Here is a 27132-nt window from a genome sequence, read left to right as displayed (position 1 = left end):
AAAGGAGTGGGATTCTTGTCGCGATGTGGAGCGGTCGAAGGCTGAGCTCTTGTGGGGTTCGTTTTTTAGAAACGCTTGGCTCTGGGTGTCCCAGCGCAGTAGCCGAACCTCCTCGTGTGACTTCACGGTCGGGTGAGTGTCGCTGCGATTTTTCCGCAACCTTCCTTTGCCGCTGGCGGTCTGCGCAAGCGCGGCAGAGAGCGGCGGGCAGTCGCGGGCTCCACGCTGGTTCAGCTTCCAAACAGTACCTTGCGGCCACCGTCTCACCCTGGTTGTCCTTCAGTACTAGGTGTTGCCCTCCCCGGTAGTATCTCCAGTTCGCAGAAGTCGAGAAAAAACTGAGAACTAAGAATCTGGGCGGCGGGGAGGGTTTCCCGTGGGCCGCCGCCATGGGGCCTCAACCTTTGACCTGTTATATTTGAACTCTGAGCTTCTGCCCCCGGGAACCCCCAGTCGTCTTGCTGGACCCTGAGGTGGTGCTCGCTATTCTTACCAGATCAAGAAAGACACACCTGCTGATTACGTAGCACCGGGTCACGTCTTTGTTGCTCAATATCTTACCACCTCCGCCAAAGACTTGAAGGCTTTTGTGCTCTTTTGTTTTCCTCTAACAGCCCTGGCTCCGGAGACCAGGCTGGCCTGAGCTCACAGAGATCTACCTGCCTCTGCCTCCCTGGTGCTGGGATTACAAGTGTGCGCCAACACCGCCCGGCAGCCTCATTTATGCTCTTTGTTAATAACAATTCACCTGTTGGAAATGGGATTGAAAAAAAAAAACGTAGTTGCGTTTGGTGCAATAGATTTTGAACTCCCAAGTAGTAAAGAGAAAATTAGGTTCATCCTTTACATGAACATGGTAGAGTGGTGTGGATGGGAATTTTAATATGACAATAAAGGCAACAAAACCTACTTAAATTCTACTTGTACTCACCTGAAAAAAATATTAGCATAGTTTTAAGAGAGCAAGATATAAACCAGTAATAGTCATAAACTTGGAAATGTAGCAGAGAATACATATTCAACTTTAGCAAATTTAGGAATAGGTGATTTTGTATCATTTTATCATCTTTTATATGCTTTTATTTACTTAGCCTTTATTTTTAAGGATTTTTATTTTATGCATATGGGAACTTTGCTAATAGGTGCGTCTGTGCATCATGTGGGTATCTGGAGCCCTCAGAGGCCAGAAGAAGGTCTTGAATCCCCTGAGTCTGGTGTTCCTGATGGTTATGAGCTGTCCTATTGCTGATGGGTAAGGAAGCCAAGTCCCCCAGAAGAACAATCTGAGCCATCTCTCCAGACACACACATACACACACACATGCCTTTTATAATCAGACATTTAAAAAGGAACCAAGAAAACCTACAAATTTTGTAGGAAGAGCATCTAATCTGTATTTGGGATTAGGGAAAGTCTTGAGTGAGGTAGAGAGCAAATGAGGTTAGAGGGTATTAAGGTGGGGGCGCCTCCCCAGCCCTCTAACACCTTTATATCCAAGAAGTCTGGGAAGATTGGAAGCCCCTGGCCTGGACCCTGTGTGTGAAAGTGTCCGTGAGGCCAGAAGAGGACAGCAGAGTCTCCACAACAGGCGTTACAGGTGGTTGTGAGCTAGGGATGCTAGAAGCTGACTCTGGCATCCACATGGTTGTTTATAACTGTCTGTAACTCCAGTCCCAGGAAAGTCATTGTCTTCTTCTGACCTCTATGGGCACTGCAAACATCAGGTGCACACAATATTCATGTAAGCAAACACATAAAATTAAAACAAATTTTAACCAGTCTGAGGTCAGCCTGGGCCCCACAGCAACACCCCACAGGTCAGCTGAGATACAGCTCAGAAATCCCCAGCTCAGAACCATGGCAGCACAAATAGCAAAACAACAATAAAACAATTTTGAAGAGCATAAGTATGACAATAAGACAAAATTGGTATATATATAAATGATCATCATATATAAAGATACTTTACCTCACCCATGATGAATTAAAACTACATTAGTAAACCATTTTCACCAATTAACATTGCATGGGTGGTCGGTCAATGAGTAACCAGGCATTAGACACTCACGCGCATATTTTGTCTATAGGGTTATAAATGGATAGATTGATTCAATATTTATGAATGGCAATTGCAAACTTGTAAACGTGAACACATTTGGACTTTTTTGGTATTTTCACGTAAAGGAACATACAGAAAATTATTTAGTTCAATTTCATGGTTTGGTATTAGAGAAAAGAAATAACCTAAATGCTCATTCATATGGAGCTGCTTGAATAAATGATAATATACCAATGCAGTGGATTACTGTCCACTCTTAATTTAAGCAAAAAATTTACAATATTATGAAGCAGTCTCCAAAAACACCCTGGTAGATAAAAAAGCAAGGTACAAGAGAATGTGCATGTTTTATAAAATGACAGGAATTGATACATTAAAATAATTGCATATGTATAAAAAGGTTTCTGGAAGTTTGCATGCAAATCTAGTGACACTGGCTGCCTACCAGGAGAGCAACCGTATGGTGACAGCAGAGTTGGGAGCTATCCCGTTACTGCACTTTGTGGCTGAAACAACCCACAAATTGCAAAACAAACAAACAAAAAAACTATAGATATCTGTTGATGATATCTAGACTGCTTCCATTTCCTGTCTTATGAACAGTTCACTTACAAATGTGGATGTGAAAGTATTCTTTTTTTTTTTTTTCTGTTTTTTGAAACAGGGTTTTGTTTTTTTTTTTATTTAACAGCCCTGGCTGTCCTAGAACTTGCTGGCCTCAGTCACAGAGATCCACCTGCCTCTGCCTTCCTAGTGCTGGGGTTAAAGGCGTGCACCGCCACAATCCAGCTGGGATTAAAGGCATGTGCCACCACCATCCAGCTTTTAGCACATTTTTTTTTTCCTTTTGGTTACTTTGGTTAAAGATTTGTTGATCTCATTTATTTTACAAAGAACCAACTTTTTTCAGCGCTCAAGTTTAAACCTGGGCCTTGTGCTTTCCAGGCAAGAAATCTCCCACTGAACTACACCCTGTGCCCCATGAAGAGCCAGCTCTGGGCTTGATGGCTTGATTCTGTGTTTTGTTCCCATAGTCTTCATTTCGCCGATTTCTGCTTCAACTTATTTATTGTTTTATTGTTTTTATTGCACTATTTAAAGCCTGGTGGGAAGATGGCTAAGTCAGTAAAGCATCTGGCGCTCAGGTAGGAGAACCAGAGTATAGATCCTAGAACCCAAGGAAAAGCCGCTTGCAGCGACTTCTCTGTAACTCCTGCAGTGGTGGGATGGACTGGCAGAGACAGTCAGATTGGCAGAGATACGTGGCTCCTTGGAGCTCACTGGCTGGCAGCCTATCTGAATGAATGAGTTCAGTGAGAGAGTGTGTCCTAAAATATAGAGTGTTGGAGAAAGACATCTGATGTCAACTTTTGGCGTCATGCATGAGCATGTTTACAAACAATTTCATAGACACATACTGCATATACACACCACACAGGTACATAAGCACATTATTTTTATAAAAAACCTGTTATGTAACAATTTCTTCTGAATTAGAACTTTCCTTGCAGAAAGAAGGGAGAGTAAATGAATCTCACAAGTTGAGAAAGCTGAAAAGAACACAAGTCCCTCCCCAAGGCTATAGAAGCTATAAACAATTGATGAGAGGAGAGACTGGCCTACTCAACTGCTTGTGAGTCCTGCAGAGAGCCCAGGGGTTCCAGCTTCATGAGTTCTTACTCATGATGGGGTGGGATTTTTGGCAATGTAGCTGCCTTCCAGTGGCTCTGGCTCTCGTATCAGCCCCTCACCCATAACCCTGTAACTAGTACTAATGAACTCATGATGTGCCAGTTGAACTTTGGTTTGTAGTTGGCTCCCTATTGTTGCTTTTGCATCAGCACAAAGCCTGCACTTTGCTGCTGTTTTATCCGGGATTGTGGCTCCATAGTCATTGGCCTGCTTCTCTAGCTGTGGGCTGGTGGGAATTCTGTTCCTGCAGGCACCGGCTCTATCACTGCCACCAAATAACAGCTTTTAATTAAATCTGTATTGTTCTACTTATCAATAAGATTAAGGAGTCAGAGGCTGGGTTGAAAACCCGCTAGCTCAGAAAGACGGAGTGGCAACTAGCTGGCCTTCTCTCTTTGCTAGTGTCTCAGAAAGAGCTGTCCTTCCACAAAATAGAAAAAAACAAAAAAAACCATGCCACTCAAAGCCCCTTCCTACTACTTCCTGTCTGTCTCTATCACATTCCAGACATCTTCGGACTCTCTATGGTTACTTTCTTTTTTTTTTTTTTTTTTTGGTTTTTCGAGACAGGGTTTCTCTGTGGTTTTGGAGCCTGTCCTGGAACTAGCTCTTGTAGACCAGGCTGGTCTCGAACTCACAGAGATCTGCCTACCTCTGCCTCCCAAGTGCTGGGATTAAAGGCGTGCACCACCGCCGCCCAGCTGTATGGTTACTTTCTGTCAAATAGTTGCTAATTCAGCCTCCCGACCCAAGGTTGATTCTGTTTAATTAACACCAATGCAAATTCAGGGTTCACACTTTGGTTGACTATCCCACAGCACCCTATCTTAGGTCTATAGATGTTTGTTCACATCTCACGTAACATACTTGACACCCAAGAAGGGACCAATAGAACAGAAGATGAGTTGTATAGGATTGGTTGCATGGCCCCCCATGCTGAGACATGCAACTGAGTCTGATCCATGAGGGTGAAATACCTATGGGAGAAATTCCAAGGCTTCCTGTTCCCATGAGATAATGTGCCTCCTACTGTAGCAGTGGCCAGCCCTCATGAGATAGGTGACAGAACGTGTGACCACTGAGATGCCTGGGAGTGAAGCATCTTTGAGGGGAATTCCATCTTCCTGTTCTTGGTAGGGTGGCATGTCTTCTTGGTAAATGGGTTCCACCTCCTGAGTTATGGGAATGCTCCCTAAACAGCTAGTGGGCCAAAGAGTGTTCACCAGTCCCTGAAAGTGGAATGTATGAGTTGGTGTCTTAAGCAGGGTATGCCTTCAGTGATGCAGGCTTTGTTTTGGGAAACATGACATACATATGAGGGCTTAGCTCTCTTTCAGAAAGAACTTCTGAGAGTATGGGAGGAACTATGATTTTTTTTTTAAAAAAAGCAAACAAGCAAACCCTAAAATGTTTTATTTCTAGCCTCTGTACTAGTCACTAATGTGGAAAAGAAAGTTTAAAAAAAAGAGAGGAGAAGTGAAGTGTTATTGGTGTGTTGTTTCTCACAGTTGGCAAGTTCAAGTGAGAGAGAGTGCAGGCTGGGTGTGTGCTAAAGAGGCCTTCCTAGGATTCCAAAAGTTGGAACCCCAGAGAAAGATCAAAGTAAAGGTGATAGACGATAGCCCTCAGGTCCAGTCTTTAATAAGAGAAAGAAAATCCACGACTGATCATATAAATAAAAACCTTAGGAATGGTGCAATCCAGGGGACCATGCAAGGGAGTATTCTGTCTCTCAACTGTGGCATAGAAAAAACTTCATTTGTTTGTTTTCGAGATAGGCTCTCACTATGTAGCTTTGAATATCCTGGAACTCACTGTGTAGACCAGGCTGGCCTTGAACTCACAGAGATCCATCTACATCTGCCTCCCCAGTGCTGGGATTAAAGACAGTGCCAACACACCCACATGTGGAAAGGACTTTTAAACAAGCAATGAAAGCCTGTCAGTCTTTGTCTTACAACTGCATGAACATGAATGGGATTGGTCTGAATGCTGTAGAGGCAGAAAAACTATTAATAGAACCATCCATCCTTTTTCCAGACAATGGCTATATAACCTGAGGCAATATGAGAAGAATCAGTTCCTGGTGGACAGGCTTATCACAAGCTGTTGGGAACACTTGGTTATTCTCTGCTTAGATCCACACTGAAGGTCAAGAAGCAGAAGACAGTATGGGAAGGACATGCATTACTGGGGAAGTGAGAATGAGAAACGGAGTATTGATGTCCACAGGAAAAATTGAGAAAGTCGATTCAGTAGGAGCTTTAGTAGCTTTACTGAATCCTATGGTAGGATAGACTTTGGCAGCCCTGAGTGACCTAGCCTGGCTTCTAAATCAAGTTCATAAAATGCTAAAGCACTCAGGAGGAGGTGAAAGAGCGAGAGAGCAAACGATGGGCCCTGTCCCAGTTAGCTGAAAACGTCCACTGCAGGCCTGTGTCCAGCCGGAGTTCCTCTGCCGGAAAACTGATGAAGCCAAATGCTCTAATTGTGAGATTTTGGAAAGCTTTCAAACTTGATTGACAGTTTACTAAGGCTCACAAAAACAGATGGAAGAAAGCATGTCCCCACTGTATCCCTTGCTAAGGAGGAAGGCCATGTCCTTGAGTCACCTGAATGAGGGCCAGGTTTAAGGAGCAGGAGTCTTTTTTTTTTTTTGGATTTTCGAGACAGGGTTTCTCCGTAGGTGGAATGCCTTTAGTTCCTTGTCTAGGCTGAGTAGACGTTTGTTTGTGTGTCCACAAGAAAAGTCTCACATATCAGTAGATGAAGTCAAAATACTACCAAGTATAGAGAAGAGAAAAAAGAAACAAAGGATAAGAAAAATGTCTGCCTCTAATGGGGGGGAGCATAAATAAAATGAGATGGATTGAAGGGAAATGACAGATACAGATAATAAAAAGAAGACAGCAGGAGAGATGACTCAGTGATTAAGAGCACTTACTGGACTTTCAGAGGATCTGGGTTTGGGTCCCAACACCCACATGGTAGCTCACAGCCGTTTGTAACTCCAGGAGGACCAATGCCCTTTCAAAACCTCTGTGGGTAACAGACAAATGTGCACATATGTTCATACAGGCATAACACTCATACACGTAAGATAAATGAATAGGTAGAGAGATTAGTTAGAATTTTCTTTGGGCCACCAACTAGCTCCCAATAAAGACATGGAGATTTATTATAATTATGAATGCTCAACCTTAGCTTAGGCTTGTCCCATTACTTTTTTTTTTTTTAATTTAATTTAACCTGTTTCTTTTCATCTACATATTCCTCGGGACTTTTTACCTTTCTTTTATTCTGTATATCCTACCTTCCTGCTTCCATGTCTGTCTGTCTGGCCCCTGGCATTTCCCAGTCATCTCCCTGGCATCTCTTTTTCTCTCTCCCGTCAGCCTAAATTCCTGTTTCTACTTATTCTCGATGCCCAGAAGTCCTGCCTGTACCTCTTCCCTCACTATTGTCTGTTCAGCTTTTTATTAGACCAATCAGGTGTCTTAGTCAGGCAAGGTAAAAGAACAACACATTTTCACATAATTAAACAAATTCAACACATCTTTGCATAGTTAAACAAATATTCCACAATACTAGGTAGATAAATAGTTTAAATAAATTAATTAAATAGAAAAAGAAGGTGATGGCTCCTGATACCAGGCCTAACAACCTGAGATAGATTCCTGGAACCCACATGGTGGAAAGAGAACCAACTCCCTGAAGTGAATACACACACACACACACACACACAGAGAGAGAGAGAGAGAGAGAGAGAGAGAGAGAGAGAGAGAGAGAGAGAGTCTTTAAAATTTGGAGGCTCCTAGTCCAGTGCATAAAGAGGGAGAGCCAGCTGAGCTTGTGGGCTCTTGTCTTGGGTTATACTGTTGCTGAATGGTGTTTAAGTGCCCAGTGTCTTCCAGAGTAATCTTCACTGTTGGTGTTTTCCTTTTTTTGTGTGTGTGCCAGAAGCCTCTGCTTGCCACAGTTAGCTTTGCATTATGTGGGCAGGGCAGATGTCATACCTTCCAGAAGCTCCCCAGATGATACAATATAGGGCTGCTGTCTTAGCTTCTGGGTGTCTCCCAAATGACCTGGGAAGTGACCACAGCACTGGGATGAGCAAAAGCAGAGAACCTGTTGCCCTAGCTGCAAGGCCTCCTAGTACTAAGCACCCTGCTGGAGGGATGTCACTGGGAATGGTGTACCCCTCAGGAACTTCAGAGGTCATGGACTTCAGCGGTGAAGGACAGAGAGGTATCGTCAACACTGTATCTACCCACTGACTTTAGTATCAGAACTACCAAGCACCAGGGAAACAGAGGATGAGATCTGCTTCTGACCACTGAGAGAGGAACTGGTTTGCCTTATGCACTTCCCACCCTGAACCACCCTCTTGCTCGCTCCCTTTACCTTTTGGCACATCAGGCCCTCCTGCTTCTTACAGCTGCCTCTGGGCCATCCTTCATTCAGGAGCTGTGGCAGGCTAAATTGGGGTTCCTCAGGCTGTGGCTATTCCATGATGGCTCCTGGGGTGGCTTCATTTGTACCAATAGTTTTTCTCAGGATGATACTTGGCTGCTGTCCTCTGAGCAATGCAGGATGACAAAATGGGATTTTTCTTTGATGCTGTTGAATGTGCCTCAGAGGAATCACGATGTCACCAAAGCCTGTGACTGGATTTGAGGCTCTTGACCTGAGGGTGGAACTTCCTGGCTCTTATGATTTACTTTTTGCAGGCAGCTGGGGCATGGTGAAGGCTGTGTTCAGCTTACTCCTATGTGGCAGGTTTCTTTATTTCTGTTCTATTGTCTTTTCACTTCCCTCATGAATTTCCAAAACATTTCCTCTATTTCCCTTTGGAATAAAGTCTATTTCCCCCCTTATTCTGACTTCCTCCATCAGTTCTCATAGAAGTAGCCTCTAGTCTGCTGCCTCGTCCAAAACTCCCATTGATCTGTTTTCCGTAACTATAATTTTGTCATTTCAAAAGTGTTACTTACGTAAATAGGAGTTGGAGTGATGACTCAGTAGTTAACAGAGCTGACTGCTCTTTCCAGAGGACCACTGGTCAGTTCACAGCACCCATATAACTATTTATAACACCCATGTGGTTGACCATAACTGTCCGTAACCCTAGTTCCAAGGGACCTTGTACTCATTTTTGGCCTCTGCAGGCTCTAGGCACTGAAGTATTACACAAACATTACACATATATACATATACATGCAAAACACCATACACATTTGAAAAGATTTTTTTTAAATCTAGCTTTCAGGAGGCAATGGCAGGTGGATCTTTGTTGCGGGAGGTCCTTCTGCTCCTCCAGCCAATAGCCATTGAGATACCAGCCCATTGGGGCGTGGTCTCTCTCTTTAAAAAAGCGGCCACTTCCCTCCTCTCGCTCTCTTTGCTTCCTGCTCCATTTCCAGCAACTAGACTCCTTCCTGATTGCGCAGAGCGCTATTGTCTGGGACGGTGATCTGTAAGTTTTTTCTCCTTTAAATAAATACCACCCTATTAATCGTAATTCCAAACTGGTGTGGGATTGTTTGTGACTTACGCCTTCAGATCTATATGAGTTTGAGGCCAGCCTGGTCTACATAGTAAGTTGCAGGCCAGCCAGGGCACATAGTGAGACCCTGTCACAAAAACAAACAAAAATTTAAGTATTACATAAATGAATTATACATTATGTATCTTTTTATATTGCCAGTCTTTCTTACTTGGTCTGAATTCCCTTAACTTCATCTAAGTCTGCATGTATCAGTGTATGCCTTTTATTTCTGGATATAAGTTTGTAGTTATAATTTCTGAGTACAGTTTATACTTATATTTCTAAGTATAGTCATTCCACAGTTTCAAGCTGGCTATTTCAGTACTTCTTTGTTGTTCTCAGTTTGAAGGTTGTATGCATTTCACGGCTCTGAAATTAGCGTTTACATAGTACAGCTGCTGACTTGCATGTTAAACGAACGCTTTACTCTTTCGGAAGCTGCTAAATTGCTTTCCAGAGTGGCTGTACCATTTTCTGTGCCCACTCTCAGTATATAAAAGATATAGTTGCTTCTTTCCTGCTCTACATTGGATGATATCAGTGTTTTTAAATTTTAGATATTTTGGTAGGTGCGTGGTTCCCACTGTGCTTTCATTTGTTTTATTCCTCATTTTCATTAATATTGAACATCTGTTTTATTCTTCCACAATTACACACACACACACACACACACACACACACTGATCATAGTCATTCCCTATTCTTCTCCCTACTCTAATATCCATTCCTGAAGAATCTCTTCCTCCTCACAAGCCCTGTCTACTGTTAGGTGTGAGACTGTGTGAGACTCACTGAATTCAGTCAGGGTTGCTTGCATAAGCATCAGTGGGTTTCTCCTTGAGTTTTCATCCTATATGGGCGAGGATTTTGTAAAGTGTTTCATCTGCCTCATCCAGTATGGGCCTGCTAGATTATTTTTCTATGTATTGCTAGATTTTATTAATATTGATTTTGTTGTTATTTTTATGTCTGCTCTTTAGGTGGATTAATCTGTAATCTTCTTTAATTTTTTTAGAGTAATTCTAGCTTTGTAAAATGAGTTGGGAGGTATCCTGCATTGATTCTCTCTCTTTCTCTCTTTTTTTTTCTCTCTGTCTCAAATAGATAAATAACTAATTAGAAAAAAACCCAAAAAACCATAAACTTCAACAGGACAAAAAAAAGTAGTAAAATATATCAGGCTAGGGCCACTACATAGCATAGACTGACCTCCAGCTTGTGGTCTTTCTCTTCAGTGCTGGAATCACGAGTGTATTCTGTCGATGCTCACTGTCCACCACTGTGGTGTTTAATTGAAGAGGCTGGGTAGCATTGCTTGTTGTTTCTTCTTCCAGGAGCTTTGTTTAAATGTAAGGTTCCTTTGGGAGTACAAGGGATGGCTCAGTGGTTCAGAGCTCTTGCCGCCCTTGCACAGGAGATTCTTTAGTGGAACTGGCTGAGCCTGGATATTTTTTAAGAAGGTTTTTAAGTATGAAATTAGTTTCTTTAGAGGTTGAATAAGGATGATTTGGTCTATCTTTTTAAATACTCCATGAATGATTGAGAGCATGTAGATTCTACTGCAGTTTAGGTGGCGTGTTCACAAATTTCAGTTCTCCGTATTGCTCATCAATGTTCAGTTCGGTATCCTTGCTGACTTTCTTCTCCTGGTTGTTCCACCCACTGAGGAATGTTGGCACTCCACTAGAGCTGTGGGTTTGTTCTTTCTTGTTTCAGTTCTGTCAGTTTTTCTTTATTTGTTTTGAAAGTCCACGTTTTATACAAACACCACATTTAGAATTGCTTTATCATCTTGGTGAATTGTCCTTTGTCATGATTTATGTAATTTTTGTCTCTAGGATCCTTTGTCAAAATATTAATTGAACAACAGAATAATCCATTAAGCATGTCTCTATGTAAGTTTGAACATACAATCTTATTTCAGGTATCTAGCATGGAACTGGCAGAATCTGAACTAGTTTTGACAGCCTAGAAATTAATATTTTAGTATAAGATGAAATAGTTTGTATTTTGTGATTTTTTTTTAAATGCAATCTAGCGTAGATGTAAAAATTAATGGCAGGGACTGGAGAGATGGCTCATTGGATAAGAGCATTTGTTGATCTTGGAGAGGACTGGAATATGGTTTTCAGCACTAATGTCAGGTGATTTATAACTGCCTGTAACTCCAGCTCCAGGGGTGCAACATCTTTTCCTAGCTTCCACAGGCACCTGCATATCCATAGAACACAAACGCATACAAATACACACATACACACACACACACACACACACAAATAAATGTTAAAAAAAAGTGACAGGGCTTATATATTCTCTACTTAATTTTGGTAATTTTAATTTTTAGATGGAAGAAAGTAAGACCTTTATTTTTTATTTTTTAATTAAACCACAAATTAATAAACTCATTTGTTTATTAGTTACAATATACCATAGGAATGCCATATAAAAATTCTTCAACTGTATTCATTGATATAGAAAAAGGGGAAATGATGGAGGAAGGTCATTGGTTAAATAAAGAAACTGCCTTGGCCCTGATAGGAAAAAATTAGGTAGGCGGAGTAAACAGAATAGAATGCTGGGAGGAAGAGGAAGTGAGCTCAGACTCGATAGCTCTTCTCTCTAGGGCAGACGTGATGAAGCTCCGACCCAGGATGGACGTAGGCTAGAATCTTCCCGGTAAGCACACCTTGGCGTGCTACACACATTATTAGAAATGGGCTAGTCCAGGTGCGAGAGTTAGCCGAGAAGAGGCTAGATATAATGGGCCAAGCAGTGTTTAAAAGAATACAATTTCTGTGTTGTTATTTCGGGGCATAAGCTAGCCAGGCGGTCAGGAGCCGGGCTGTGGGAAGAGGCCCGCAGCTCCTTCAACAGTTCATAGCAAGAAATTACATGCTTTTCTCTGGATACTTAACTTTGTTCTCAGGTAACTCAGGGAATCAGCTCACCAGGAATCTACAGATTAAGCCAAAGAAATTCAGTGAACACAGGACCATGTGGTTTAGATCCTACAACATGGCTTTTTCCTGTGGGACCAGAATGAAAGCTTACAGGTGAGTTTATTTTTGTTATTCTGGTAGGGATTTACATAATTGTGCATAATAGTAGTTTAGTTTTGATTGTGTGTAATAAACTTGACCAGTATGTAAAAGCTCATCTGGTTTAGCTAAAGTGGCCTTTATTTAAATATTTTTAAATAGTATGTTGTAATAATTTTTAGGCTTAGAAAATTTCAAGGTCACTGAAAAGCTGTAAGAAAACATAGGATATAGCCATGTATGCTATTTATTCCAATTCAGGGACAATTTTCATTTTTAATAGATTAGACACATCTCTTTCCAGTTCTCCAGCCCACTTCCACCCTGGAGAGTGCCTTTTTCCTTCTTAGTAACCCCCATTTCTGTCCTAAAAAAAGAAAAGAGAGAAGGCTGCATTAAGGACATGGCGATGTTTTCTTCTCTGTAGTCCCCTTGTGATGGAACAAAAACATAAACACACTAAGGCAGAGAAGTCTGTAATGCTACATAGTAAGAATAAGTCAACAAATGTGTGTTTAGATTTTACAAATTCATTTCTAATCTTGTGAAAAACTACCTCCCTAGTATAGTTAAAACTGAGTCTACTTCCTGAGTGCATGGCCTTGCATCTTGTGAGCATGGTTGAGACTGGGTGTAGGTGTAACTCTTCTCTGTCAACGGAGCAACTACTTACTGTGCGTTACCTTCTGTGTGCTAGTCCTGGTTACTGAAGGTTTGACTAATCTCGCTTAAAGAAATTCATATTCCTAAGAAAACATTACAGAAAAGTGATAACTTAAATTTAAATTTTTAAGTTACATTTATTTATTTGTGTGTGTGTATGTAGGGAGGTGTCATGCATGCCTTCACACCCTTGCAGAGGTCAGTGAACAACTTTGAGGAATCATATCTCTTCTTCAACCATGTAAGTTTTAAAGATCAAGTAAAAGAGCGAGGACAAAGATCAAGTAAAAGAGCGAGGACAAATTATCCATTTTGTCTGATCTCTTCTCTTCAAATATCTATTTGACAATTATCTCCCTAGAAACTGCTGTGTTCTAGGAGCTGTTCTAGTCCCTAGGAATAAAATGATTTGCCACTGTCCTTGCCTTTCCTTCACAGTAGGTAGTCTGGTGAGTAACAGACGTGATTAGAAGGTATACACCCGTGAAGAAATACCGTGACATAGGAGTTAAAATGGGGGGGATGTGACCCATGTTTAAATACCAAGGACGATTTTGTAGTAGCAGTCTATTTAAATTAAGATTTGAGGTGCGCGATGGAAGTGCTTAGTAGAGAAAAGGAAGGGCTGTGGGGAAAATGATCGGTTCAGAAGAAACAATATCCACAAGGTCTGCGAGGTAAGAGCAAGCATGGCCCATTCAAAGGCTGCATGGCTGATGGGAGAAGATGAGGAGGAAATGAGCTTAGAGAGGACGGAAGCTGGGGACTCCATCATTTTGAGCTTTCTTTCACCCCAGGGGTTTTACTGTCTTTTCTAACGACATTGGAAACCTTGAGAGCATTTTATGTGAGAAAAAAAATTAATTAGATTTTTATTTCAGAATAATCTCTCTGTAGTTCATCTGGGAAAACTAGAAGGTGATGTATGGAGTCAGCAGACTATAGAAGAGTAAGACAGTGGCAGGAGATGGTGGAGATTAGACTTCCATGACATCTGTGAAAGTGGAGGGAGCAGGCGGATGGTAGAATCACTTGTGTTCAAGTCGGGGCTTAACCATTCACTTGACCTCTCTGAACTTTTCATTTCCCAACCATAAAATAAGGATAACAGTACAGTTGTCCAAAATAACATGTGTCTTAGATAGTACCTGACATTTAGTGGATACTTGATAAGTGATAGCTATTGTTGTTGTTATTATTTTTTTGTATTAGATGTGACCTAGAAGAACAGGCTTTGTACTCAAAAGCTTGTGAATTTATATGAGCACATGATTGATCCATCTATATATATTTAGAATCTAATAAATTAGGATATCTTTATATATAGTATATTCTGTTTATCATATTTTTTAGAACAACAGTATTGCCTGGTTCTTTGTTTTTGTCCCTTAGATCCCCTTGGCAAAGCTTATACAGTACTTCACAAACAACAGTTGACAGCAAGGAGGTGAAAACCTTCCTGGCCCTGGCTCATAAGTGGTGGGATGAACAAGGAATATTTGCACCTCTTCATTCTATGAATGACCTGAGGGTGCCATTCATAAGGTAATATTCCAGAAACTCCTTTTAAGTCTTTAAAAGTGCATAATTCACTATTTTGTATTCATTTCACTTTTGCTTTACTTGAGTTCAAAATTCCGCATCTTAGGTTTGCTTTGGATGTTAGGTCTGTCTCTCATCAGGATCCACCATTTACAAGCATTAACTTTGGGGGTGGGGAGATGACTTTGCAGTTCAGAATTCACCACGCTGCTCACAGAGGACCAGGGTTTGGTTCCTATCATGCACATGAGGCAGCTTACACCATTCCTGTTCCAGAAGATCTGACAACCTCACTGGCTTCTGAGGACACATGGGGCTCATGCACATACCCAGACCCATTCACACAATTTAAAAAAAAAAATTAAAAATATATTTTAAACCACTAACTTACAGAAACAGTACTAAAACCCAGGTTGCTTTTACAACTTAATTATAAACATTTTTGGCCCTATGAGGTGATTAGAATTCAGTCCTAATGAAAGGGAACCAAAGTGCTACACCATCAGGTTATTTTATAGCTGCTGCTCTGCAGTGGCCTTGATGACCTTTAGGCAGTTCTGATAAAGGGAACCTTACAGAGACAGATAGGTTCAACAAGGACGTTTTAAAGCTCACACTTATGGGGCTCCAGTTCCAGACTTTGAAAGCTACTTGGATGAACAAAATGTGGACCATGTGTTTCAATGGGAGATAAAGAAAGGCAAGAACTCAGTGGGCTTTGCCATTAATGTGTTATGCCCAGATCACAGAGTCCTCCCAAAACCAACTAGGAGACCCAGTCCTGTATGTAAAAGCAAAGAGCCTTTATTCTTCTATAAGTTTACAAACTCGGACTCTCCATGTGTCCAACTTACTGGAGTGATCAGACAGCCCCGAGCTCAGTGAGGGGTGGGTTTTATAGTAGGGGTGAGGAACTTCTAAGGTTCAGGATCCCCAGTGGGCTGACATTTGTCTAGGGGTGTCCTGGCAGGTGAGCCTATCTACAACGGTTGGAACGTTAGGAATTTCCTTTGGATGGTCTGTTCCTGGGTGGTGCCTGAGCAGTCTGTGGTCTTTCTTGGAACCAGGTATTGCCTTAGGGTAAAGTACTGAGACTCAGGCCTCTATTGAGCTTGTCATGGCTGGGTCCTCCAGATGCAGTTCATGTTTCAGCAAATCTAGGTGATTCCAGCATTACTAAGTTTGAGAACTGTAGTCCAACTACTGTGGCATCTTTATTTATACACATCACATAACACAGGCCATCTAGTGTGGTGCACGCTGTGGTTGTATGTTTGCATTTTATTTTCATCATAACTAGAAGCCATCAGAAGGAAACGGTACGGTCTAATTATAGCAGTCATTATGTGGCTGTTTGAAGAATGGCTTGGATTTATTTCATTGGCAATGGCTCATTCTGTACAACATCCTGAAGTGATCTACTTAGCTACTGTCTGGATTATTTTAAGAGTTTAGTTACTTTTACTAGCAATATTACATACCCTAATCTATGTTCATTATATTTATTTTCATTTTAGTATAAGTATAGTTAAATTATATATCCAATTTAAAACTTAATTTATAGTATTATACTACATATTGTGTATCAGATTATGTAGGTGCATATATATAATTGTTGTACATATGGTAAAGTATTACAGGTCTGGAAAGGTGGCTCAGCAGTTAAGAGCACTGACTGCACTTCCAGAGGTCCTGCGTTCAATTCCCAGTAACCACATGGTGACTCACAACCATCTCTGATGGGATTTGATGCCCTCTCCTGGGATAAAGGTGTGCATGCAAATATAACACACACACACACACACACACACACACACATATATATTAAACAAATAAATCTTTAAAAAAGTATTACACTGATTATACTAGAGTAAGTTTATTATACATGAAAAAGCCCTGTTAATTTAGGAGTCTAAAAGAGACATAATAAAAGACAGGAAGGTAGACCACTTAAATAAATGTGGGACTCCATCTGCTTTTCTAAATTTTATTTATTTTTATTGTATATACATTGGGGTTTTGGCTGCAGGTATGTCCGTATGCGGGTATTGGATCCCCTGGGACAGGAGTTATAGACAGTTGTGAGCTGCCATATAGATTAATGCTGGATTATTTCAGAACTTTATTGAAAATGTACAAATTAAGTAGGTTATTTAATTCTGAAAATAAAAGATACTTTTATAAAAATTTTAATGAGTCATTTCAAATTAGGATTCCAGACAGGGCATTGTGGCAACACTGTGATCCTAGAACTCAGGAGGCTGAGGAAGGAAGAGCAAGGACTCAAGGCATGTCTGAGCCTTGTAGTGAGCTCCCGTCTCCAGTAAGACAGCTAAATACGCAAATTAAATTAAATGGAGGTTAATATTTCCTTGAAGATTGTATGTTTTAAGACTTTTGTTGATAAAAGTAACCATCTGTCTTTATATATTTGAATTTTGCTTTTACAGAGACAATCTTTTGAAAACAAGTGCTAGTCACCATCCAGGGAAACCTTTGTCTGGGATGAAGATTCTTGACGTTGGCTGTGGCGGAGGCTTATTAACTGAAGTAAGTGCCTTGCTGTGTTTTTACACTCTTCATGGTCATGAGAATGGCTTAGGGAGGGCTAAGAGTGCCAGTAAAAGTGACTAAATTCTTAAAATCATCCCAACAGTAGCGAAATAGACTGTGTTGCTGTGTTTACAGAAAGAACCCATTTCTAAAGATGTCTGATTCATCAAACAGCTTGGGAGATTTATGCATGCATTTAATATGTTTTGATCAAAATTTTGTTGTTTTTAGCTGGGTAAAAAATTGAGAGTGGCCTTCTGCTTCATTTATCCCTTTACCAAATATATTGTTTATTTTTAAGTGAATAGTACTAATTTTAATATTATTATGAGTTATGATTTTATTACAAGTTCTGTTTTTTTTCTTCCTTTTTCTTTTTTTATTGAGAAAAGGAGAAAAAAAAAAACAAGTTTCCACCTCCTCCCAGGCTCCCATTTCCCTCCCCCTCCTCCCACCCTACGCCCCCTCCTCCCACCCTTCTCCCCCTCCCCCCACTCCTTTCCCCCTCCCTCTCCAGACCAAAGAGCAGTCAGGGTTTTCTGCCCTGTGGTAAGACCTAGGACCTCCCACCTCCGTCCATCTCTAGGAAGGTGAACATCCGAACTGGCTAGGCTCCCACAAAGCCATCACATTACATAGGATCAAAACCCCGTGCCATTGTCCTTTGCGTCTCATCAGCCCTCATTGTTCGCCATGTTCAGAGAGTCCAAGTTCTGTTTTTAAAATTGAAAAAAAGAATTTTCAGAAAACTACTGAAGTTTTTTTGGGTTTTGTTTTTAATAAATGGGCATGGGTCATTCAGAGCTTTGTTTAATCTCTTTTAGCCCAAGAAATTAGGCAGCTTCTTCGAGATTAAATGCAGGTTTAATCTTTCCTTTTACACATCTCTAATAAAGCCAGCAAGAGTTTTACTACTTGTGGGAATCAGTCCTTTGAAGTGTTGTAGGGTACTGGGATGTGCGGTTGTTGTCCAGGAGGAATGTGGTACAACTGTGTTTTATAGTATTCATCAGCACAGGGGCCTTTCGCATCATAATTTAATCTTTGATGGATATTTTCCATGATAGTTTTAGTATTTTATGTGCTGCCTTTTGAAACATGGAATAGCAGTTTTGAATTACTAAAGAATTAAATTAATTTAAAAAATGTATGTATGTCTATTGTATTGACATCATTTCTCTTTTATCTTTTTCCTCCCTCTACCCCTCACCCATGTCTCCCACGTCAAATCTATGACCTCTTTAAAAAAATTATTATTGCTACATATAGGTATTAGAATAAATATATGAATACAACCTTCTGTTTAGTGTTGTTCACATTTGTATGTTTTTAGGGCTGACTATTTGGTATTTGATAACCCTTTTGGTTACATTTTTGTTGCTAACATGTGTTCTGTTTTCTTCTTGAGCATAACCATTTTTATGCCTCTAGCCTCTAGGGCGACTGGGGGCTTCAGTTACTGGAATTGACCCTGTGGCTGAAAACATTAAGATAGCGCAGCACCATAAGTCCTTTGATCCAGTCCTGGATGAGAGGATAGAATACAAAGTGTGCTCCCTGGAGGAGATCGTGAATGAGACTGCAGAAGTCTTTGATGCTGTTGTGGCTTCTGAAGTTGTAGAGCATGTGATCGACCTCGAACTGTTCATACAGTGCTGCTATCAAGTATTAAAGGTAAGACAGAATTTGCTTTTCTCCCCCCTGTTTTCTTTTTTATACAACATTTCTCTCTGTAGCCCTAGCTGCCCTGGAACTTAGTCAATAGACCAGACTGGCCTTAAACTCAGAGATTTGCCTGCCTCTGCTTCCTGGATTCTGGGATTAAAGGCATGCACCACCACTGCCTGAGTCAATTTTCTTGTATATATTGAGACTTAGTTTGTGCCCTGGTATGTGGACAGGTTAGGAGACAGTTCCATGAGGTGCTGAGGAGAGGTATATTCTTTTGTGATCGGGTGAAATGTTCTGTAGCTCTCTGTTAGGTCTATTTGGTTTATAATGTCAGTTAACTCCAGCATTCCTCTGTTTAGATTTTGTCTGGATGATTTGCCTATTGGTGAGCGTGGTGCTGAAGTCCCCCACTATCAGTGCGTGAGCACTAATATGTGATTTAAGCTGTAGTAGTGTTTCTTTTATGAATTTGGGTGCCATTGTGTTTGGTGCATAGATGTTAAGAATTGCCAAGGGGGCTGGAGAAATAGCTCAGAGGTTAAGAGCATTGCCTGCTCTTCCAAAGGTCCTGAGTTCAATTCCCAGCAACCACATGGTGGCTCACAACCATCTGTAATGGGGTCTGGTGCTCTCTTCTGGCCTGCGGTCATACACACAGACAGAATATTGTATACATAATAAATAAATAAATACTTTTTTAAAAAAAAAAAAAGAATTGCCAAGATCTTTTGGTAGGTTTTCCCTTTGATTAGTATGTAGTATACTTTCTTATCTGTTCTGGTTAGTTTTGATTCAAAGTTTATTTTGTCACATATTTAAAAAAATAGCTATAATAGCTTGCTTTAGGTCCATTTACGTGAAATATCTTTTTCTATCCTTTTACCCTGAGGTGATGTCTAATCTTGATGTTAAGTTGTGTTTCTTAGCTGCAGCCAAAGGATGGACTTTGTTTTCACATCCATTCTGTTAATCTGTGTCTTTTTACTGGAGAATTGAGACCACTTATGCTGAGAGATATCAATGAGCAGTCTTTGTTGATTCCTGTTGTGGTGGTGGTGGTGATAGTGGCAGTGGTGGTGGTGGAGATGGTGTGTGTGTGTTATCCTTTTTTTGATTTGCTGGTTTGAGATTTTTTATTCCTTGTGGTTTTTTGGGTGTGACTAACCTCTTTAAGTTCAAGTTGTCCATCTACCACCCTCTATAGGGCTGGATTTGTATATAGATATTGCTAAATTTGATTTTATTGTGGAATGTCTTATTTTCTCCATCTATGATGATTGAAAGTTTTGCTGGGTATATTAGTCTAGGCTAGCATTTGTGGTCTCTTGGAGTCTGTAGCACATCTGCAGGCCTCTATGGCTTTTAGAGTCTCCATTGAGAAAGCAAGTATTATTCTAATAGTCTAGAATTACAATCTTCCCAATCCCATATACCTAGATGCTAGTATGAAAACACAACCAATCACATCCAGGACAATATCTCTCTACCAGATCCCAGGAAGCCTGACACAAAAGGCAATGAGCATTGTAACGTAACTGAAGCATAAGAAAAAGACCTTAAAACAGCCTGTATGAATATGACAGAGGACTATAAAGAGGAAATTAATACATTCCTTAATGAAATCTATGAAAACATAAACAATGGAAGGAAATGAATAAAACAGTCCAAAATATAAAAGAAAACACAAACTGAAGGAAATCTGGAAATGATAAATTTAGCAAATCCAACAGGAACCTTAGAAGCAAGCCTCACCAACAAAATAAGAGATGGAAAGGAGAATCTCACACATTAAAGACATAATAGAAGAAATTATTATGTAAATAAATGTTACTTGGTCTTTTTTCCTTGCATCTTTTAATATTCTTTCCTTGTTTGTACATTTAATGTTTTGATTATTACGTACTGAGGGAACTTTCTTTTCTGGTTGAATCTATTTTGTGTTCTGTATGCTTGTTGTACTTTGATAGGCATCTCCTGCTATGATTTTGTTGAAAATATTTTCTGTGCCTTTGGCCTGTGTTTCTTCACTTTCCTCTATTTCTGTGGTCTTTACATAGTGTCCCCAACTTCCTGGATGCTTTTTGTGCCAGGAGATTTTTATATTTAGTGTTGTCTTTGGTTGAGGTATCCATTTCTTCTATTATGTCTTTAATGTGTGAGATTCTCTTTTCCATCTTGTAGACCGCCTCGGCGGGTCGGTTAGTCTAGGGGTTGTAACCCGCCTGGCTGGTCAGTAATTCCAGGGTCCTGGAGAGGCGCTATCTGAAAGACATGGGCGGGAAAGAGGAAGGAGGCCAAGCAGATTTGTCAAAGACTCCGTTTATTAGAGTCATGGTTACAGCTTATATAACCCCTGGATGAGGAATTTGGGGGGGGCAGGGGCATGACCAGAGCAGGAAGGGATCTTGCAGCACGATCCAAGCCGGTCACAAGGTCACAAGGTTGTTGGCCAGGAGGTTACTATCGGTCAGGTCACAATTCCTCGGTCAGAGAGTTGCAAGTTGACACACCTAGTTCTCTAGATAGTTAGAATGTGGGGCGGGTTCCGCTAACAGATAGCTCTCTATTAACAGATAATTGGGTGTGGGATAGGCTCTACCAATTTTGGGGGGAAATGGCTCCTGACACCATCTCTTATTTTGTTGGTGAGGCTTGCTTCTAAGGTTCCTGTTTGATTTGCTAAATTTATCATTTCCAGTTTCCTTCAGTTTGTGTTTTCTTTATTGATTCTATTTCCACTTTTATGTTTTGGACTGTTTTATCCATTTCCTTCCACTGTTTATGTTTTCATAGATTTCATTAAGGAATGTATTAATTTTCTCTTTATGGTTCTCTGTCATATTTATACAGGCTGTTTTAAGGTCTTTTTCTTGTGCTTCAGTTACGTTACAATGCTCATTGCCTTTTATGTCAGGCTTCTTGGGTTCTGGTAGAGAGATATTGTCCTGGATGTGATTGGTTGTGTTTTCATATTAGCATCTAGGTGTACGGGATTGGGAAGATTGTAATTCTAGATACTGATATCTAGTCTTATCTTTGTTGGGTGGATGTTTTGTTCCTTGGTTTCTGTTTCATCTCTGGATTTTTTTAGGCAAGTGTAGTGGCTGTGTGTTGCCTAGTGGGAAATTCATCTGGGATCCTAGGTGGTAGCCACTGGGGATTCCAGATGAAATGTGTTTCTAGGTCTTAGAAGCTGATAAATAGAAATGGGGATGGGCTAGGAGTATGGGGGCAGGGGAGGGGGAGACGGGGCCCACCAGCTGGAGGAAAGCAGGGTGTTCCACTAGGATCTGCTTAGTCCTCTGGGAGTGGGGTAGAGAGTGAAGAGAGACCACAGCAGGTGTGCTACAGAGCTGGGTATGAGACTGGGGGATAGACTTAGAGGAGAAGGGAGAGGTGAAGATCTGCAGGTAGCTGCCTGCTTTGCCGACTGAAGTTCCCAGGAAATGCTTACTGGAATTGAGGGCTGAGACAAGCAATGAGCTGGGGAGTGAGACTGGGAGGGGAAAATCTGTGTGGTCCATCAGGAATGGCAGTAGGAAGGGAAGGGATATCAAAGCAAGTTGTCTGCTGCAGAGCTGGGGATGAGACTGGGGATTGGATTTGAAAGGACTGAAGGAGAGGTGAAGATGCAGTTAGCCTACCTGCTTTGCTGGCTGCAGCAGAAAGCGTTATAGTAAAAGAATTGTAGATTTGCAGAAGAGTTGCAAATACAGAGTGGTTTTGCCTTCACCTGTTTTTTTTCCCGTATATTAACACAGTTGTCCTCAGCCTTCCTAGTGCTGCGACCATTTAATACATTTCCTCATGTTGTGGTGACCTCCAACCATGAAATTATTTTTGTTGCTACTTCATAATTGTAATTTTGCTACTGTTATGAATTGTAATGTAAATAGTTTTGGGGATAGAGGTTTGCCAAAGGGGTTGTGACCCACTGTGTTAACAGCTCACAAATGGGTAGAGAAACCAGGTACTTAGGGCCCCATGTTGAAGGATCACTTCCTCTCAGATGCCCGCACATCACTGTATGCCCTAAAAGCACGTGCTGACCTCAATTCTGTGCCTCACTTGCCTCTTCGATGTCCTTTTCCTACACATAACCCCTGGTACATATCTACAGACTTAGACACAGACAGTGGCATTGCCTTATTAATGCATAGAGAGCTTGCTAGGCTTATCAGTTTCTCCACTGATGTTTTTCCCACTATGTATCCATCCTGCATTGCATTAGGTACTGCATCTCCTTAATCACCTTCCATCTTAGATGTTTTTGTACCTTTTAATTACTTTTTAATTTATTTATTGTATGTGTGTGTCATAGAACAGCTTGAGGGAGTTGATTCTCTCCCATCATATAGATCCCAGGGATTGAGTCAGGTCATTGGGCTTGTGTCAGGTCCATTACCCTTTGCCCTGAGCCATCTCATTGGCCCAGCTGTATAGCCCTGGCTGTCCTGGAGCTCACTCTGTTTACCAGGCTGGCCTCAAACTCACAGATCCACCTGTCTCTGCCTCCCAAGTGCTGGGATTAAAGGGAAGTGTTTCACTCTTTTTTTTTTTTTTTTTTTTTTTAATATTTATTTATTTATTATGTATACAATATTCTGTCTGTGTGTATGATGCCTGCTGGCCAGAAGAGGGCACCAGACCCCATTACAGATGGTTGTGAGCCACCATGTGGTTGCTGGGAATTGAACTCAGGACCTTTGGAAGAGCAGGCAATGCTCTTAACCACTGAGCCATCTCTCCAGCCCAAGTGTTTCACTCTTAAATGGAATTTTATTACATTCATTTCCTGTTTTTCAAGTAAAATCTTTATTTATTAGTTGTTGTATTTGTATCAGTACATATGTCTAAATTAAGATCCTTTGACACATACAAGGATGTGGATGTAATTTGGTTTTTAGTGGAGACCTGTTGCGGTCCAATGCCCCAACATAAAACTACTTTTTCCTCACTCTGGACCTGTGTGGAGTCGCAGGAAAATAATGAGACACAGTTTACACAGCAATATTGGAAGGGAGTCTCAGGCTTCGTTCATTCCTGAAGATCACCCACGTTTATTATTCAAACACCTTTTATTCTCCCTGTAAACCAAAGTGGGAGCTCATTAATATTCTCTTTTAATCACACCTGCCACTCAGTCACCAGCTTGGAATCCACACCTTTCCCCAGGCGATCTACATAATAACAAAAGAGAAGGAGCAGTTCACCCTGAGCCTTTTGTTAGGTAGCCACAGCTTGTCTGGCAGGATGGCAGCTGCCTTAGAAACTAAATATGGGCCTTCGTTTAAAGAAAAAGAAACATTGCTCACCACTATCACCATGAAGTGTGATACTACAGAACAGAGATGAGAGACTCATAAACGATTCCGAGTAAGATTTACAATACTAGAGTTTCCAGAGACAAAGTACAATGTGTAGTGATGTGCACACCCTGATATTTTGTCCTCTGTCTTAGTTTGAATCTAGGGTGGTGTTAAAAATTACCTCTTCTTCCTACTCTATACATTGCCATATCTATCTATCTATCTATCTATCTATCTATCTATCTATCTATCTATCTATCATCTTTCAATCTATCATCTATCTGTCACCTATTGTCTATCATCTATCTATCTTTTGCTCTATCATCTATCTGTCTGTATATCATCTATTATCTATCTATAAATCTATCATCTAAATCTGTCATATATCTATCATCTACCATCTGTCTAGCATTTATCTCTCTACTTATCTACCTATCTACCTATCCATCTCTATCTATCTATCTATCTATCTATCTATCTATCTATCTATTATCTATCTATCTATCTATCTATCTATCTATCTATCTTATCTATCTATCTATCTATCTATCTATGATCTATCCATCTGTTACAGTTGAGAGAGAAAGACAGAAAGACCCATAAGGTGATTTTGCAGTGGTATTTTATACTCGTTAGGCTAATGAGACTATAAGGAGTACGTCTTTCATGCTGTTTTGAAAATGAACATACGAAATAAAAAGATTGTCTTTAAATAGGCAGACTAAATACTCCCATAAATGATTTGCTTTCATCTAAGTGTTTTTCTTGATCTTTTCGTAACCGTTTCACAAATCAAAACAAAAAATGCTTGAACTTTAATCATTAATGTTTGTGTGAGAGAGCGTTTGTTGGCAGTACTCCTGAGCACACGATGTATGGGGGGTGCTGCTCCAGGCACATTAGGTGCAGCACCTGAGAGACACATGGAAGACCTCTGTATGTTAAGGGGACCCGAGGAATCAAGGCCTTCTAGACACAACAAGGCTGACACACACTCAACAGTACTATGACAACATGCACAGGGCCTGGGCCTGCATAGGTCTGCACCAGGTGCACAGGGCCGGGGCCTGCATAGGTCTGCATGAGATGGGCTCCTAAATCTGAAAGAAGTAGACAACAGACCCATTCTTCTTGTTCAAATAATTTATTTATTTTTATTTATGTGTTTTATTTATTGCTGTTTTCCCTACGTGTATATTTGTGTGAGAGTGTAGGATCACCTGGAACTGTAGTTACTGACAGTTGTGAGCTGTCATGTGGGTAATGGGAATTGAATCTGGGTTCTCTGGAAGAGCAATCAGTGCTCTTAACCGTGAAATCATTACTCCACCCCCCCCCCGCCACATTCTTTTTTTTTTTTTAAAGATTTATTTATTTATTATGTATACAACATTCTGCCTTGATGTATGCCCGCACGCCAGAGGAGAGCGCCAGATCTCAGTACAGATGGTTGTGAGCCACCATGTGGTTGCTGGGAATTGAACTCATGACCTCTGGAAGAGCAGCCAGTGCTCTTAACCTCTGAGCCATCTCTCCAGCCCCCCCTGCCACATTCTTAACCCAGAAGCTATCTCCAATTGAGAGCCAATTAGTTTTCTCCAAGGGGGTCTCATTGGAGAAACAAATCCTGGTAGACCCCATGCCCAGCAGTAGCTGGTCACAAAACTAACTCAGTGACATCTTTGAAGGTTCTTTGTCCCTTAATATTTTTCTTAATCTTATAAGTCCTTTACTTTATATATTATGGCTTCCAGTTTTGATTTTTTTGCGGGATTCCTGCGCGTTGCAAACGCGTGTCTGCATCTATGTGTTTCTTGTGCTTTTTTCTTTGGCCTTTTTTCTTGTTTGATTGTTTTGTCATATTCTGATTATTTACTTTTGGTTTATTTTATTTATTATTCCTTAGGTACATGTTTGTTTTCTACTGAGAGACAGAAAGGGTATGGATCCGGATGGGAGGGGAGATGGGAGGACATGGGAAGAATAGGAGGAGGGAGAACAGTAATAGGGATATATTGTATGGGGAAAAACCTATTTTCAATAAAAAGAGAAAAGAATGTAAATGTATGCAGGTATCGACCTTGATAAAGTGTTTAATACATATCAAAGAGATTATAGAAATATGCTATAGCAATAAAAGGATTTTGAGTTGAAAGTTGTGCTTGATGTGTACAGACTTAGTGACTGCCTGTAGATTGCCTGTGATAACAGATCTTCCCAAGAGAGAAGAAAAAGTGCTACTTTGGTAAATTCTGTTTTCTATCTACTTACATGTCTTGTTTGCACCAACATCATCTGGAAAGAAGGAGAGTGGGGAAGTAAGCCTCTCCCTGACAGTTGCTCCCAACTTTTTACACTTCCTCCATCCCTCCATCCGTTCACTTGCATGTATATTTCCTCCCTTTAGCCTGGTGGCTCGTTATTCATCACTACAATCAACAAAACACAGCTGTCCTACGCCTTGGGCATTGTTTTCTCAGAACAAATCATGGGCCTTGTTCCAAAAGGCACACACACATGGGAGAAGTTTGTTTCACCTGAAAAGCTGGAGAGTATTCTAGAACCAAGTAAGTGTTACGACTGTTGTCCAGTCCTTTCCGAACCTTTAATGCGTGTATAATTATTAATCTCATGATCTAGCGCATATTTAAGCAGGTTACCATTTTCCCCCATATTAGTTGTATCTCTTCAGCTATGTCTCAAACTCTTTGAAATGGTGGTTATGGAGGAGATACTGCTTCTGCCTGGCTCTTAGTCCTGGCTGCTTGGATCTTCACTTGTTTAAGGATGGACGTCAGTGTGTCTGTCTTACTTACACGTGCTCAGTGGCTCCTGGTGAGCCCTGTCTATCTCGATTTATCATATGATTTCTCCAGACTCTTCTATACTCAGATGTATTCCCACCTTCCATGTAATTTCTTCTGTATCTCTGGTTCCTGCAGAAGTGACCACGGTAGACATCAGAGCTGCAGTCGGCTTTGGAGCTCGTATATTTCACCCTGCAGTAGAGTGTGATCTAAATATGGCTGCATGTCATTTTCACATTTCTCCACTCTT

General features: G+C 40.8%; 1 protein-coding gene across 1 annotated transcript in view; it reads left to right on the top strand.

The window, feature by feature from the left end:
- Coq3 (coenzyme Q3, methyltransferase) overlaps positions 1 to 27132 on the top strand; it is a 28473-nt gene continuing 1341 nt past the window's right edge. Inside the window, exons 1-6 of the mRNA XM_041667683.1 lie at positions 1 to 132; positions 12226 to 12352; positions 14393 to 14545; positions 16993 to 17092; positions 18527 to 18769; positions 26483 to 26642. Of these exons, the coding sequence (XP_041523617.1) occupies positions 24 to 132; positions 12226 to 12352; positions 14393 to 14545; positions 16993 to 17092; positions 18527 to 18769; positions 26483 to 26642 (892 nt within the window). The 5' untranslated portion in view covers positions 1 to 23. The remainder of the gene's footprint in view (positions 133 to 12225; positions 12353 to 14392; positions 14546 to 16992; positions 17093 to 18526; positions 18770 to 26482; positions 26643 to 27132) is intronic.

This window comes from Microtus oregoni, unplaced genomic scaffold (assembly GCF_018167655.1).
Source record: "Microtus oregoni isolate MIOR12 unplaced genomic scaffold, Mior012 000017F_ref0000208, whole genome shotgun sequence".
NCBI classification, from domain to species: Eukaryota; Metazoa; Chordata; class Mammalia; order Rodentia; family Cricetidae; genus Microtus; species Microtus oregoni.
The sequence above is the reverse complement of the archived record's forward strand: the minus strand, read 5'-3'. Positions and strand labels throughout refer to the sequence as shown.